Source organism: Somniosus microcephalus, chromosome 5 (assembly GCF_052327205.1).
Source record: "Somniosus microcephalus isolate GS21.2 chromosome 5, FLI_Smic_1.0, whole genome shotgun sequence".
NCBI lineage: Eukaryota > Metazoa > Chordata > Chondrichthyes > Squaliformes > Somniosidae > Somniosus > Somniosus microcephalus.
This window is the reverse complement of record NC_140991.1, coordinates 93,618,473-93,634,779: the sequence shown is the minus strand read 5'-3', so window position 1 is coordinate 93,634,779 and position 16,307 is coordinate 93,618,473. Positions and strand designations below refer to the sequence as shown.

Below are 16,307 nucleotides of genomic sequence, written 5' to 3'. Positions count from 1 at the left end.
TATTGTAGCTGTACTGGAGAGGCGCAGCTAGTTCTGGAGCACAAGTGTGACTAAGGACATATAGAACAGAGGTTCCCAAACTGGTGGGGGTCTGTGGAGGACGGGTTGGCCTAAACTAACAAGTATGAAAACTACCGATGCAGCCTCACTGTCAGAAGCAGCCCATTATGGGTGATCCCAGCACAGCGCAGGCTATTTAAATCCCTGCTGATTTGTATTATCGGACGTTGCTACTATCAGAGCTGCTGTCATACTTGTTCGTTTATGCAGCTGCAGGTGCCCACCAGGTAAGCAGTGTCTTTTCACAATATTATAGCAGTTTGCGACCGATCCAGAAAGGATCTCGATAATAAATTGTTGGACCGCCCCTCTGAGCATGATCAGTTATTTAGGAATTATTCGCAGTCTGAACTTAAATAAAATTCCTTGTTTTTTTACTTTTTACTATATTTTAACTGATTTTTCACTTCAAAATTGTCAGGACTTGCCAACACGGGAGATTTTCCATTTGTAATTTTTGTGTGCCTTGCAAAATTCAGTTATGTTCACCTCTTTCACCTGCATGAGTAACTGTTCTAGAAAGTGTTACTTCATCTCCTCACAACTACACCATCAAAAGCTAAATTAAAGGTAAGTTATATTTTTCTTTGCATCTCTAACTATCTGTGCAATTACTGCTAGCTTCTCTAACTCTCCCACTGGAATTCTGGTCTCCACAAAAAACTTTTTGCATCTCGGCTTCACCCTCCTCCCTGTGTGTCTATGCAGCTGACAATAGTGGCTCAGTCTCATTACGTTTGTACTCCGACCACCTGACTTTGGAATTCCATTTAGGATTTTCAACCAGTTGCAGGCAGTATTTGTAATAGTGTTTTAACAACTTATTCACCTAAAATATTTAAGTTATATAGGTTCTTCTTGACAATGTTATTTACTTTTAAAATAAATTGGGGGCTGGGGGAAAGTATAATCAGTAAGAGCGAACAAATCATAAGGATGCAAAAAAAGTTGACTGTATTTCTTGTAATATTAGACTTCCACCTGATTTTTTTAACTTGAAAATGTACCCTTTTCTCTACATTTCATCTGGCTTTAAATTTAAACTGGAAAAATGTTCAGTGAATTGGCCTTTCATGATTCCAATCTCCTCTTGCTGACTATATTTGATAGCTGGTTAATAAGATAGCAGGTGCCCTATATTATTGGGCATAGAGGCCTACAAATGAACTTAATGTACCCCAGTAAAAGCAGCGATTGCAAAGGGACTGGGAGCCTGTGCTTTAGGCTCATTAAGCCCTGATATGATATCAATTAGACACCCCCACCACCCCCATAATGCGCCTGGAATACCTGAGTAGCAGGACAGCTCCATGCTACTCATTATCGACCCATGTATCAAGCAAGCCCTTTCTAGTTCACAAGCTCCTCCCTGCTTTCCAAAGCTAGTACTCATGAGTGAACTGCATCCAAGGTGAGGTAGCCTTAAAGATGTTTGTCAAGCAGTTTTTCTGGTTTGACTGAAGGAGATGAACCCCTCCCCAAATGTTTGGGAAAGAGGCCTCCTTCTGTGTCATGATTCTATGATTCTGATAGAAAGAAAATACTGTCCTTTTGGGTCCCAAAGCTCATGCCTTTCCAGAGTCAGGTCGAGATCTTAGCAATAAAATCACTGAGAAGCATAGACTGCATTACAACTACATAATAGTTCCCCTTTCTGTATTTGAAGAGTTGAATAAAATTAAGATTTACTTATGTATAGAGACCAGGGTTATTTACTCTTAGGAGGAGTCATTGAAACAATTGGGTCAAAAGAAAGACTTGCATTTATATAGCACCTTTCACGACCACCCGACATCCCAAAGGGCTTTACAGCTAATTAAGTAGTTTGTGAAGTATAGTCACTGTAGGAAACGCGGTAGCCAATTTGCGCACAGCAAGCTCCCACAAGGAGCAATGTGATAATGACCAGATAATTTGTTTTAATGATGTTGATTGAGGGACAGACACGGCGGTAACCCCCCTGCTCTTCTTCGGAATAGTGCCATGGGATCTTTTACATCCACCTGAGAGAGCAGACAGGGCCTCGGTTTAACGTCTCATCCAAAAGACGTCACCTCCAGTAGTACAGCACTCGCTCAGTACTACACTGGAGTGTCAGCCTAAATTTTTTGTGCTGAAGTCTCTGGAGTGAGACTTGAACCTTCTGACTCAGAGGCGAGGGTGCTACCAACTGAGCCACTGGCTGACACTCAACAACAAAGATTAAAAACTCACTTTTCCCTTGAATGGAAATAATATTGAACCCAATTCAAGAAGGTGTCCAATTAATTTCACACCTACATCAGTGCATTGCCTATATACCATATTGTTAAAGATACATAAACAGGGCAATACATTAGAAATCCAATGCTACATAATTGGTTTCTTCTCCCAAGCAAGCCAAAGTGTTTCATCCCGCTTCCATAATCATTCCCCACCCACATCTTGGGGAGGGAAGAGAGGAGAGCAGCTTTCTTCTTATTCAATATCTTAAGGGCACAATACTGTTTTGTCAAATGAGAAGTATCCATAATGCTGTCCCTAGGAAACATAGAATGTTATGGCACAGGAACAGGCTATTTGGTCCATCAGGTCTGCTAGTATTTTTCTCCACATGAGCCACCTAGTCTAATCCCACTATGCGGCTCACTCCCCACACCCTTTAATATTTCTCTTTTTCAAGCAACTATCCAATTCCATTTAAAAGAAACATGGACTGTGCTTGTGGAGTATTGAAAGCTGATTGTCTAAGGAATTGGTTATGCTCCATGAGGGCCACATTCAAATTAAAGGCAGTTCAAACAGGACATCATACTTAATACTACAACATCCTGCACTTACGTAGCACAACCTCACAAGACATTTCACAAGAGGGATCAGACACCCAAATGTTGGAAGAAAAGTTAAAGGAGGTAACTGAAAGCAAGGTTAAAGGGGTAGGTCTTTGAAAGTGGTAAGGGATGAATGAAGCAAGGCAGACGCATTTAGGTGAAGAGTTCCAGAGTACAGAGGCATTATGGCTGAAGGCTCTGCCACTGATGGTAGGGTGAGGTGTGGGAACTCAGTATCTAAGTCTTAGGGGGTAATTTTCACTTTTGGTGCAGTTGCAGATCGTCCATTATATGCCTCACCTGATGTTCCTTCTCATTGACGTCACTGGAACTGATAATCAGGCGGGGCAGGTAATGGTCAACTGCTAGTTTGCCGCCCATGCAGAAAGTGAAAGTTATTCCCTTAATATCTTCTATCCATCAACTACCCCATTTAAAGAAAAAAGAATTCAAATTTTAAAATTAATTTTTGAAGCAGAGTTCTAAATGTTGAAATATTTAGAATAACTTAACTGATTGTGAGTTACGCCGTTCGTTTCATATGGAGAATAAATTACTATTCCCTACTTTATATCCTTTCCACTTTTTCCCGATCATCTTCTCTTACCCTTTCTCAAGACAGTGACTCATGGCAGAGTTCCACAGGTGGCAGCAGTCCTCCAGTACCTCACTCAAGCAGCCAACCTTCACATGAGTTTAACATTGTGGCCTCGATTTTAAACTCTCCACCCCTACCCCCGACAGGCGGGACAGGGTTCTGGGGGTTAAAATATCAGGATTGAACAACTGGAAGTGACGGGGAGCTGTAGGCTGCATGGCAACTGATCCAAGGTGGGAACTGCCGACTCCCGAAGGTAAGTGCTAAAGATCTGCTCTTTTAGCACTCCTTGTGGGCCAGGAGTAGCAGGAGTGCACACCCCAGGCTTCACAAGAAAGCCTTCGGCCTCCCCCAGTCCAGTTGACTGCCTCTCCTCCACATCCCCCCCCCCCCCCACCCCACCCACCCCCTGCTCCCGATCACAGCCTTGCGCTGATGCTCCCTTCCGAGTGCCGGGGACCGCCCCCACGGGACCCCAGCTGCGGCCTCCTGATGCTAATTTTCCCTCCCACCCGCCGGCCAGGCTGTCAATTTGTCTGCTGCCGAAAGGGAGGCAGCCCGGCAATATTCAAATAAAGCCCTAATACAATAGCAAAATACTGCAGATGCTGGAAATCTGAAATAACAACAGAAAATGCTGGAAGCACTCAGCAGGTCAGGCAGCATCCGTGGTGATAGAAACAGAGTTAACGTTTCAGGTCTATGACCCTTCATCAGAACTGGAAAAGGTTAGAGATGTAACAGATTTTAAGCAGGTAGAGAGACAGGGAAAGGGGGGAGGGGAGGGGAGGGAATGAAGGAGCTGAAGGAACAGCCTGTGATAGGGTAGGAGGCAGGAGAGATTAAATGTTACAAATGGGGATGGCAGAATCATCAACAGCCGCCTGAAAAATATAGGCAGGGATTATAGTCTGAAATTGTTGAACTCAATGTTGAGTCCAGAAGGCTATTCACAGACCAGCAGAGTGGTACTTACGACAGAACTTACAGCAAACAATGTAGTTTACAGCAAACGAAGTCTATTTACTCAGCAGAGGCTATTTAAACAGCGCACTACAGCAAACAATCTACAGAGTCTATTTAAAAAGCATCTCTACCAACAACAGCAAACAGAACTCATGACTGAAACTACAGCAACATCTCCTGATAAATGCACATTGATTTCTCCAGCAAATTGCAGTGAGTGGAGGATATGTGCGTAAAATCAATCCCAGTCACTTACAGCAGTGCGATCTCCAGGTGCGATCGTCAGGGGAATACCCAATCATCTCCATTCTGGCCAGGGATAGTGCCAGGCCACTTAGCAACTGAGCCATAAACATATGTTCCCTGTATTTTACAGGGCTTTAGTTAAACTATCCCTCCTTGTCCTTCTAGGTAAAATATCCCTCCTCGTCTTTAACTTGTCTGCAGCATTTGACACGGTTGACCACTCCATCCTCCTCCAAAGCCTCTCTGCCGTCGTCCAGCTCAGTGGGACTGCACTCGCCTGGTTCCATTCTTATCTATCTAATCGTAGCCAGAGAATCACCTGCAATGGCTTCTCTTCCCGCTCCTGCATCATTACCTCTGGTGTCCCCCAAGGATCTATCCTTGGCCCCCTCCTATTTCTCATCTACATGCTGCCCCTTGGCGACATCATCCAAAAACACAGCGCCACTTTCCACATGTACACTGATGACACCCAGCTCTACCTTTCCACCACTCCTCTTGACCCCTCCACGGTCTCTAAATTGTCAGACTGCTTGTCCGACATCTAGCTCTGGATGAGCAGAAATTTTCTCCAATTAAATATTGGGAAGACCGAAGCCATTGTTTTCGGTCCCCGTCACAAAGTCCATTCCCTCGCCATTGACTCCATCCCTCTCCCCAACATCTGCCTGAGGCTGAATCACACTGTTCGCAACCTTGGTGTCATATTTGACCGCCTATTTCTACCTCCGTAACGTCGCCCGTCTCAGCCCTTGCCTCAGCTCATCTGCTGCTGAAACCCTCATCCATGCCTTTGTTACCTCTAGACTTGACTATTCCAACGCACTCCTGGCTGGCCTCCCACGTTCTACCCTACGGAAACTTGAGGTCATCCAAAACTTGGCTGCCCGTGTCCTAACTCGTACCAAGTCCCGTTCACCCATCACCCCTGTCCTCGCTGACCTACATTGGCTCCCGGTTAAGCAATGCCTCGATTTCAAAAGTCTCGTCCTTGTCTTCAAATCCCTCCATGGCCTCGCCATTTCTAATCTCCTCCAGCCCCAATACCCCCCCCCCCCCGAGATATCTGCATTCCTCTAATTCTGCCCTCTTGAGCCTCCCTGATTATAGTCACTCAACCATTGGTGGCCATGCCTTCTGTTGCCTAGGCCCAAAGCTCTGGAATTCCCTGCCTAAACCTCTCCACCTTGCTGCCTCTCTTTCCTCCTTTAAGATGCTCCTTAAAACCTACCTCTTTGACCAAGCTTTTGTTCATCTGCCCTAATTTCTCCTTATATGGCTCGGTGTCAACATTTTTGTCTTATAATACTCATATGAAGCGCCTTGGGATGTTTTACTACATTAATAAAGGCGCTATATAAATACAAGTTGTTGTTGATGTATTTTGGGTAAAGTTTACATTGTGAATGGAACAAACAATGATTTTTTGTGTACAGTGGTATACTTAGCCAGTAGCTTTCTTTGAAATTAACAAATGTATCACAGCTGGCTGTGACCAGTTTAATGTTCAGATAGACGTAAAGTTGAAGTTTCTTTAAACGCATCATATCTGGAGTGGGTGAGCTTACATCATTTCTGCTCTTATACAGAATATACAGAATGTGCTTTAGCACATCCAGGAAGCAACAATATGAGCACTGTTATGTTATCACAAGCTCCTGCTTGTTTAGCAGTTTCGACTAATCTTTCGCTGATGGTATTTGCTAAAGTTTCATACTGAATTTCTCGTGCCACCTTGGCTGTTTTCTGACTTGCTGCTTCTATGTTTTCTCCCTGATTCATAATATAAGCTTCATCAGATGGTGTTTCAATGACAATCCTTTCTGGCAAAGATGTTTCACTTTGCTCAGAACTCAAGGACATTGATTTTTGATTCTTTGATTTTTTTGTTATATTCTCTTGGCTATTGTGATCATTTAGTCCCTCAGTGTGTGAAAGCTCTTCAGCAAGAGTCACTGATATTATGTCATCATTATATTCCTCCTTTGTTAAATGCTCCTCAGAAAAGTGTTCTTTGGAAGTTCTGTTGTCCTTAACTTTCTTTTCTGGGAGAGGTTTCTCAGAAAAATTGTCCACAGATGTCCTGTCCTCGCTATGTTCCACATTTAAAGAATCCTCAAGAAAACTTTCCACGAATACATTGGTGTCATATTCCTTGTCCAACGGAATCTCCACAGGAACATCTTCAGTGAGTTTCTTGGATTCCTCCTTTGCTGCACTGTTCTCAAGTAAACGATGCATGACTTGCCAAATAGTGTTGTGTTCCTTCTTTACTGAAAAATGATGGAGTAAAAGTTTAATCGACTCCCTTTTACAGTGTTTCTTGCCTGTGAAAAGCTCCTCAAATAAACGTCCAATAGACTTCAAAGCATCTTTGTGCCCCTGCTGTGAAAACTCCTCAAGCAAATGTGTTAAGGAGGACCTCCTGTCAATCATTTGCTCATCTCGATCTATAATAGGTAATGAATGAATTATTATTGAGCTAATCGCTCTAGAGTCTGTGTGAGCAGATGCAAAATAAAAAGAAAGCATTTCCAATGAGATTGAAACTACTTCACGTCTATTCAGCACTTTCCAAAATCCACCTGAAGCTAGAACAAGAAACTGGCATGAGGAGTCAATAGGGACAGAGACAGTATGTGGTATTGGTATAATAGATGTTTTAAGCTTGGGGTCTCCATGGTATCCAAGCCCTCGTGTTGATTGAATGAATCCCTCTACAAGCCCATGTCGTTCATTTTTACTGATTGTTCCACCAGTCTGAAGAATGCGTTTACATTCTTTACGGTTTGAGGTGCTGTGGTTTTCAGTTAAACGATAACCTTTTCCATTTTTACACAAGACAACATGTGCATCACCTGCAGAAAGACACATTTACAGTTTAAGCAATACTAAGTTATTGATTGTGTACTGAACATAGAAATATCTAGTCACTAATACTTTTTTATCGTGTGCAGTAAACAACTGTGAATTAATTCTTTGTACACACTTTTAAAAAATGATCAAGATTTTAACAAAATCACGCTACTATAATTAATCGCATTTCATGTTCAATTCTGATCGGTTACTTGAGCAGTAATTTTTATGAAATCACACTCCCAGTGGGGAACCTCACTCATTAGGAATTCAGGCACACGTCCCCACAATTTTCCATCCATTAAGACTGCATACTACATTTACAAATTACCTGAGCGAGCTAGTTAAATGTAAATGAACTAGAAGTTGATATGACCAGGGGGTAGGGGGAGCAGAATATTTGCCTTAAAAGATACAGTTGGAATGACCTTATCTTAAATGTGGAGATGAGAAGAGAACCAAGTAATTTTCTCTGAGACTAAGATCACACTGATAACTGTTGTGTATGTGCCTTTAAGAGAAGAACTGATTCTATACTGCAGTACCGGCAGTGACCACCCCTGTATATAAAGCCATAGCAGGCTTCTGTATTTCAGTCTTGAATTACTCTCTGTTCAGTAAATACCTGTTTTATTGTTCTCCTGCAGTCTGAGTATTATTGATCCTCGGACACTACACTGGCGACGGGCAGGTTTGAACTCACCTGCAGTACTGCATCACCTCACGGGGATCTTTTCCCTGAAGAGAAGCTTCTTGGAAGTCGAAGTCAGAATGGCGGGCGTCGACCGCGGGCAACCGCCCAGGGATCCATCGGAGAGTTGCAGGGGAGGCTGTGGAGAGCTGGGCCTGGCTCCCCAGTCGAGGTGTTCCAGCAAGTCGTGCTGGTAGCAGGTAGTGCGCTGACCCTTCCGGACTGCGGCGGGCTCGGGCTCGATCGAACGGCTCTGCAAAGGGGCCGTGCAGCGTCGTCGGGAGGAAGAGAGAGAGAGAGAGGGTGGAGCGCACAGGGCGCGGTCGGTGCTCAAGAACAGGGCAGCGTGGAGAGGCTAGAACGCGGGGAAGGAAAAGTGAGACGCGCCGAAGCCACGGGTCGTCGCCATTACCCTGTAGAACGCTAGGAGCAGCGTGGCAGCAAGGGGAAGAAGGAAAAGCGCGGGAGGCGCCATTTTATTCCATTGGGGAAGAAGGAAAAGCGCGGGAGGCACCATTTTATTACACTGGGGAAGAAGAAAAAGCGCGGGAGGCGCCATTTTAAATCACCCAAGATGCCGAAGAGTGGCAGTATCACTGCTTTCGACAACGAGGTAGAAGACTGGACCACGTATGTGGAAAGAATTGAAGTGTACTGCAATGCCAATGAGGTGGCCAATGGAAAGAAGGCGTCGGTATTATTAAATTTGATGGGCGCGAGAACGTACGGCCTATTGCGGAATTTAATTACCCCAGCTAAACCAATGGAGAAAAGTTTTGAAGAGATTGTTAATATCTTACAGGAACACCTAAACCCTACACTGCTGCTGATAGCAGAAAGATTCAAGTTCCATAAAAGAAACCAGCACAAAGATGAGAACAATGCTGACTATCTTACGGAACTACGCAAGTTATTGAAGCACTGCCAGTTCAGAGCAGGACTGGCAGACACCTTGCGGGATAAGTTTGTCTGCAGGCTTCAGAGTGAAGGAACCCAGAAACGACTACTTTTGGAAAAGGACCTGACGCTAGAACAGGCTTTCAGCGTGGCAGTATCCTATGAAGCAGCCGCACGGGGAGCTGCGGAAATACAACAGAAACCACAGGAATACAGCGCTAACGAAATGGCGTATGGAGCAGAAAAGTGCTATCGCTGCGGCAGAACAACTCATGATCAGAAGGACTGCTGGGTTAAGGACAAAGTATGCAGGCAATGTGGGAAAATGAGACACATAGCAAGAGTCTGCAGGTCGGGAAAGAAAACCAACACTACAAGAACTACTAAGGAAAAGTACAAGAAAGTAAAGAAATTGACAGACAGTAGTTCGGAAGATCAGGAGAGTGATAAGGACTCCGGGAGCAGGAGACTAAGTTGTCTAAAGTTACACAACGTGATCGCAAAGGAGGATCACCGAACCATTTGGGTCACCCTCATGATAGCAGGGTCCCCAGTAAAGATGGAATTGGACACAGGATCAGCCCTAACTGTCATGAATCGACGAGACTATGAGCGGCTATTCTCACACATACCCTTGAAGGACACGTCCATTGTATTGAAGACATACACGGGGCAAAAAGTCTACCCCAGAGGAAAAATAAGGGTGCCAGTTGAATACAACGGCAAGGAAACACAGAAACTGTATCTATATATACTACCAGATGGAGGACCACCATTATTGGGACGTGAATGGATCCAAAAAATACAATTGGATTGGCATTCCATTCAGGCGCTAACTGTGACTGATAAAAAGGATGATGATGTCACACCTGGACAACTGTCAAAAATTCTAACTGACGCGACAGAGGTGTTCCAACAAGGACTTGGGACTCTAAAAGGAGTAACGGCAACGATAAAAATCGAAGATAACGCAAACCCAAAATTTTTTAAGGCCAGACCGGTACCTTACGCGATCCGCCCAGCCGCTGAAGCAGAGCTGGAGAGTCTGGAGCATTCAGGTGTGCTGTCCAAGGTGGACTGGAGCGAGTGGGCCACACCCATCGTTCCTGTAATGAAGAAATCATTGAGCAGCACGCCTGGGGAACCGAAGAAGGTTCGCATCTGTGGGGACTTCAAGGTAACTGTGAACCCAGTCCTGCACACAGTACAATATCCACTTCCACGGATAGAAGATATTTTCGCCTCACTATCTGGAGGGAAATGCTTTACAAAGATTGATCTGGCCCAAGCGTATCTACAAATGGAGGTGGAAGAAGCGTCTAGGAAATACCTCACGATAAACACTCACAAAGGCCTTTACCAGTACAATCGACTGGTATTCGGGGTAGCATCAGCCCCGGCTATTTGGCAGAGGGCGATGGAACAAGTCCTGCAAGGAATCCCGGGGACCCAGTGTTATTTGGACGACATCCTGGTTACGGGCGAAAATGACAGTGAACACCTTGCCAACCTGGAGCAAGTGCTCACGAGATTACAGGAATATGGGCTACGAGCCAACCGCCCCAAATGCGAGTTCTTCAAGAGACAAATCTTGTATTGTGGCCACATGTTCAGGTCAATGGTCGAAAAGACGCGGTACTGTGCGATCTGGTTGACCATGTCAGCTATGCGGGGGAGTGGGTAGGCGTCCAGCAGGGTGTAGCGATTTATTGTTTTGCTGTAGTCGATGACCAGGCGTTGTTTCTCGCCGGTCTTAACGACCACAACCTGGGCTCGCCAGGGGCTGGAGCTGCCCTCAATAATCCCCTCCTTCAGGAGCCGCTCCACTTCGGTTTTGATGAAAACCCTGTCCCCGGCACTGTATCGCCTGCTCTTTGTGGTGTTGGGCTTACAGTCAGGGGTGAGGTTAGCAAACAGTGGGGGGGGTGGGACTCAGTGTGGAGAGGTTGCATCTGGTGCGCGGCGGGCAATTTGGAGGCTGCTGGCTGCGGACTGTGAGTGGGGGGAGGGGGCCACCGTACGCCATCGTAACGCTTTTGAGGTGGCACTGGAAATCCAACCCCAGTAGAACGGCAGCGCAAAGTTGGGGCAGGACCAGGAGTTTAAAATTATTGAACACAGTCCCGTCTACTACTAGTGTCACTACGCAGTAGCCGCCAATGTCCGCTGACTGGGACTCGGCGGCCATAGAAATCCGCTGGTGCGCAGGCAGGACTGGGAGAGAGCAACGCCGCACCGTGTCGGGGTGGATGAAGCTCTCTGTGCTCCCGGAGTCAAAAAGGCAGTTTATTGCATGGCCGTTTACCTTAACGTCCATTTTGGACCGAGCTAGTTGGTGCGGTCTCGTTTGGTCCAGCGTAACAGAGGCCAGCGTAGGGGTCGGTGTGTCGCTGCGGGTATCAGATGGGGGGGGGGTTGGAGGCCTGCTGCGTCCCGGCTGGCGTCCAAGATGGCGGCGTCCATGATTCCCATGTGGCTGGAGTCGTCCAAGATGGCTGCTGCTGCGGTGGTTCGCACATGGCTGGGGAGGCCCAAGATGGCGGCCCGCACGGCCCACACGCGGCGCTGTTGGGGGCCCAAGATGGCGGCTCACACGGCCCACACGCGGCGCTGCTGGCGTTCGGGGTGGCTTTGGCCTTGCAGATGCTAGCGTAGTGTCCCTTTTTCCCGCAGCCCGAGCAGGTCGCATTCTTCGCCGGGCAGCACGCTCTGGGGTGTTTGGCCTGGCCACAGAAGTAGCATTTCTGGCCTTGGGATACTGCTGTCTGGCTTTGGGACACTGCTGCGGTAGTTGGGCCGTTGTTGGGCTGTGGCTGGGGTGGCACGGTGCTATGGGGCTGTCCTACCGTGTCCCAGGTTGTCATTCCCCGCGGCGTCCACGGTGCAGAGGAGTAGGCATCCATGCCCCGGTAGGCTGCGTCCAGCATTAGTGCGATTTCGGAGGCTTTGTCGAGGGTGAGGTCACTCTGCTCCAGCAGTCGCTGTTGGGTGTAGTTGGACCTGTGGCCCGCTACGAAGGCATCCCGGATCAGTTCCTCCGTGTACTTAGTGGGCGTTACCGCCTTACACCCACAGGCCCGGCCAAGCACGGACAGTGCTTGGAGGTATTCCTCAGTCGATTCCCCAGGTTGTTGCTTGCGACTCCCCAGGAGGTGCCTGGCGTAAACTTCGTTCACAGGGCGCGTGTACTGGGTCTTGAGGAGCTGGAGGGCGGCTGTGTATGAGGTCGTGTCCCGGATGACTGAGTACACTCGGTGGTTCACCTTGGAGATCAGGACAGACAGTTTGTTCGCATCCGTTACGACCGCAGTGGAGGCAGTCAGGAATGCCTCGAAGCACATGAGCCAGTGAGCAAACTTGGTGGAAGCGTCCGCTTCCCGACTGTCCAGGTCCAGGCATGCTGGTGTGAGGATCTTCTCCATTATAAAAAATGTAGTTAATAAAATTGATGCGCCATCAATTACTCAAAAGACTGAGGTTAAGCGAGTAACAACCAGGCTTTTATTAACTAAAGAATGAAGGTCTAGTCTCGAGTGGTCGACCCGTCCAGAATACTAAAGGACTGGGAGGTAGTCACTTATATACCTGGAATAGTGGGAGGAGTCAGCTGAGGCATGTCCAGACCTGTACCTAGTGGAATACACATACACATACAGACAGGTATAACAGTGGTTTACCACAGGTTGCATAAGTCGCCGGACAAGATTGAGGCTGTAGTCAAGGCTCCAGCACCGGAAAATGTGTCGCAACTGAGGTCGTTCCTCGGGTTGGTGAACTACTACCATAAGTTCTTGCCGAATTTATCCACAATTCTGCACCCACTGAACGCCCTACTGCAAACTGGAGTAACATGGAAATGGAGTGATGAGTGTAAGCGTGCCTTTCAGAAATGTAAATGCCTAATCACTTCAAAAGAAGTATTGGCCCACTACAATCCAACACTGCCGATTCGGTTAGCATGTGATGCGTCTCCCTACGGCATCGGAGCGGTGCTGTCACACAAATTCCCTGAGGGTTCAGAGAGGCCAATAGCCTTTGCGTCGCGCTCATTAACCTCAGCCGAGTGTAACTACGCCCAGATTGACAGGGAGGCCCTCAGCTTGGTGTGGGGGGTGAAGAAGTTCAATCACTATCTGCACGGGCAGAAATTCACCCTACTGACTGATCATCAGCCCCTGGTCTCCATTTTTAACCCAAAGAAGGGCGTTCCGGTGATGACGGCGCAATGGCTGCAAAGATGGTCACTTTTTCTAGGGGCACATCAGTACGACATAGAGTACAAGGGTACGAAACAGCATGGAAACGCTGATGGGCTGTCGCGCCTACCGTTGCCTATGGTAGAGGAAGCACCTGCAGTGGACCCTGTTGAGATATTCCATGCAACCATAGTCAAATGTCTACCTGTTACAAACTCAAGTATAGAGAAGGAAACCCGAAATGACCCGACACTCTCTCGGGTCTATGATTTGATGGTGAAGGGATGGCCAGCACATGGCGACTCACTGTTGCCAGCATTCTCGCCAAGGAGAGAACAGCTGTCTGTGCCGGGGGACCTTGATGTGTGGATCCCGAGTGGTAATTCCACCCTAGTTGAGAGATAGAGTGCTCAATGAGCTTCATGAGGGTCATCTGGGAGGGGTAAAAATGAAGAGCCTAGCCAGGGCGTTTGTCTTCGCTAAAGAAATCGAGGATATGACCAAGAGATGCACAGGATGCCAGAAGGTCCAAAACGCTCCACCACAGGCCCCGCTACATCCATGGGAGTGGCCCTCATCTCCATGGTAATGGGTACACATTGATTTTGCTGGTCCATTTATGGACTCAATGTTCCTAATCGCTGTGGACGCCCATTCGAAATGGCCAGAGGTCATCAAAATGTCCTCCACCACCACGGAGAAAATTATTGCAGTCCTACGGACCATCTTCGCCAGGAATGGCTTGCCAGAACAGATTTGCTCCGACAATGGGCCACAGTTTGTGTCCGAGGATTTCCGGAGGTTTCTGAGGAATAATGGGGTGAAACATTATACATCTGCCCCGTATCATCCAGCCACAAATGGATTGGCTGAGAGGTTTGTTCAGACCTTTAAAAAGGCAATAAAGGCAATGTATAACGACGACATACCACTACAACACAAGGTGGATAATTTCTTGTTTGCTTACCAGAATGCGACACATGCAGTCACCAACCAAGCTCCAGCCATAATGTTCTTCAACCGAAGGCTAAGATGTCGCCTGGATTTGCTCAAACCAAACATAAGACGAGATGTTGAGGATAAGCAATTCCAGCACATAAATGAGAAGCCAACCAGGAGCTTCAAGATAGGGCAACCAGTCTTGGCCCGCGACTACCGAACAGAAAAATGGCAGCCAGGAACGATATGCACACAGCAGGGACCACTAATGTACACAGTGGACGTTGGAGAGAGCATCGTGAGACGCCATGCTGACCAGATGCTAGAGTCACAGGAACAAGCCAAACCCATACCACGAGCAGGTGCACCTGGTAATCAACCCAAAGTACAGATTGCGTCTACCTCAGAAGCAGTGGTATTGGAAGCTGACGAACCAACCAATGACAATGAGCCAGAATCAACTCCGCCGCAAGAACAGGATACTCGAGAAAGGTGCTATCCAGTCAGGATCAGGAAGCCTCCTCAAAGACTGAACTTATAAATGATTATTTCAGTTGATGTATATAGTACAGAGAAAATTGTGATTGTAATTAGTTATTATTTAGTTGTTAAATGAATGTTATGTACTGTTTATCTAAAAGGGGAGGAATTGTTGTGTATGTGCCTTTAAGAGAAGAACTGATTCTATACTGCAGTATCGGCAGTGACCACCCTGTATATAAAACCATAGCAGGCTTCTGTATTTCAGTCTTGAATTACTCTCTGTTCAGTAAATACCTGTTTTATTGTTCTCCTGCAGTCTGAGTATTATTGATCCTCGGACACTACAATAACAGTCCCATGTGGTGGGGTAACTGCCAGACACAATGGCCGTGATTTTACCAACCTTGGTGGACGACGTCAGTAGCGAGTCCCGGCCTCACTCCTGTCTCCATCCCGGCCTCAGACATGACTTTCCCCTGATTGGGTGGGCTTAACAAGCCCAGCATGTTTCCCAGCCAATTGAATGAAGTGGGTCTGATGACGTCATTTGATGATGCGTCTTCAGCCAGTTTCCTTAAAGGGACCATGCGCAAATTTACTTTGACAGTTGTGCTGTCAGTGTTCTACAGCATTGAGGTGCTCTGCAAACAATGACAATCACTGCACAGAAGTGCACAGCTGCACCCAGGCTCTCCCATGACTCCCTCCATATGCTTGTGGAGGGAGTCACAGCACTCAGGGAGGTTCTCTTCCCTTCCAATGGGCAGAAGAGACCTCCCCAGGAGACCACGCAGCCTGGTTGCATATTGCACAGGTGGGCACAAGCAGGGACGTCATTAGGAGGGCCAGGCTGCAGTGGCGCAAACCTTTCAAAGATCTCAGTAGATCACAAAACGTTACTGCTAAGCCACACTCAACCTCATCCTGCTGTGCCACTCATCACATCCCCATCACTCTGCCTTCCCTACCCTACTCCTGCAGATCTTTACTCATACCAACTTACCTTGCACCTCCACCCATCCCTATCTACATTATCACTTCCCCATCTCACTAGCCACCCCTCACATTCACCCTCATCCTAGTCCAATCATACCAACCAACAACACACAAGGGTAGGCACTTGTGTGTTTTAGCCAATGTTCATGTGAAGGTTCTGTTAATGTGCTGTCAAACATTGAAATCTTTATTTTCAACACTTTGCATTCTTGGACAGATTTGTGTGCATCTTTGGAAGTGGCTTAGTGAGTTGTAGTGAATGGTGAGATGTAACGGTACCCCCTGCAATGCTGATGAGTGTGAAAGGAATGGCTTGGGCATTGTAGGGATGCTTTATGTTGTTGGTGTGGGGTGTTGCCAACCTGATGCATCATGTGGCAGCATCAAATGAAATGAATCTGGCCATGGTGAGGCAATCCCTGGTGTCCTGGGCAGCAATCTGTTCGGGTGCTGATGCCCTCTGTCCTGTGCAGCATCATGTGATTACGGAGAAGGTTGGTGTTGTTGGTGGTGCTGCTGGTGTGCCTGATGATGTTGGTGTTGGGGCTGATTGTGGTCAGATTCTGAGG

General features: G+C 47.0%; 1 protein-coding gene across 2 annotated transcripts in view; it reads right to left on the bottom strand.

Moving 5' to 3' along the window:
- Positions 1 to 5,736: 5,736 nt before the first annotated feature.
- The window catches only part of LOC147117210 (protein phosphatase 2C-like domain-containing protein 1), a 31,004-nt gene continuing 20,433 nt past the window's right edge, over positions 5,737 to 16,307 (bottom strand). For both annotated transcript variants that reach the window (XM_085988006.1, XM_085988007.1), the window contains exon 3: positions 5,737 to 7,538. In XM_085988006.1, the coding sequence (XP_085844132.1) occupies positions 6,262 to 7,538 (1,277 nt within the window). In that variant the 3' untranslated portion in view covers positions 5,737 to 6,261. The remainder of the gene's footprint in view (positions 7,539 to 16,307) is intronic.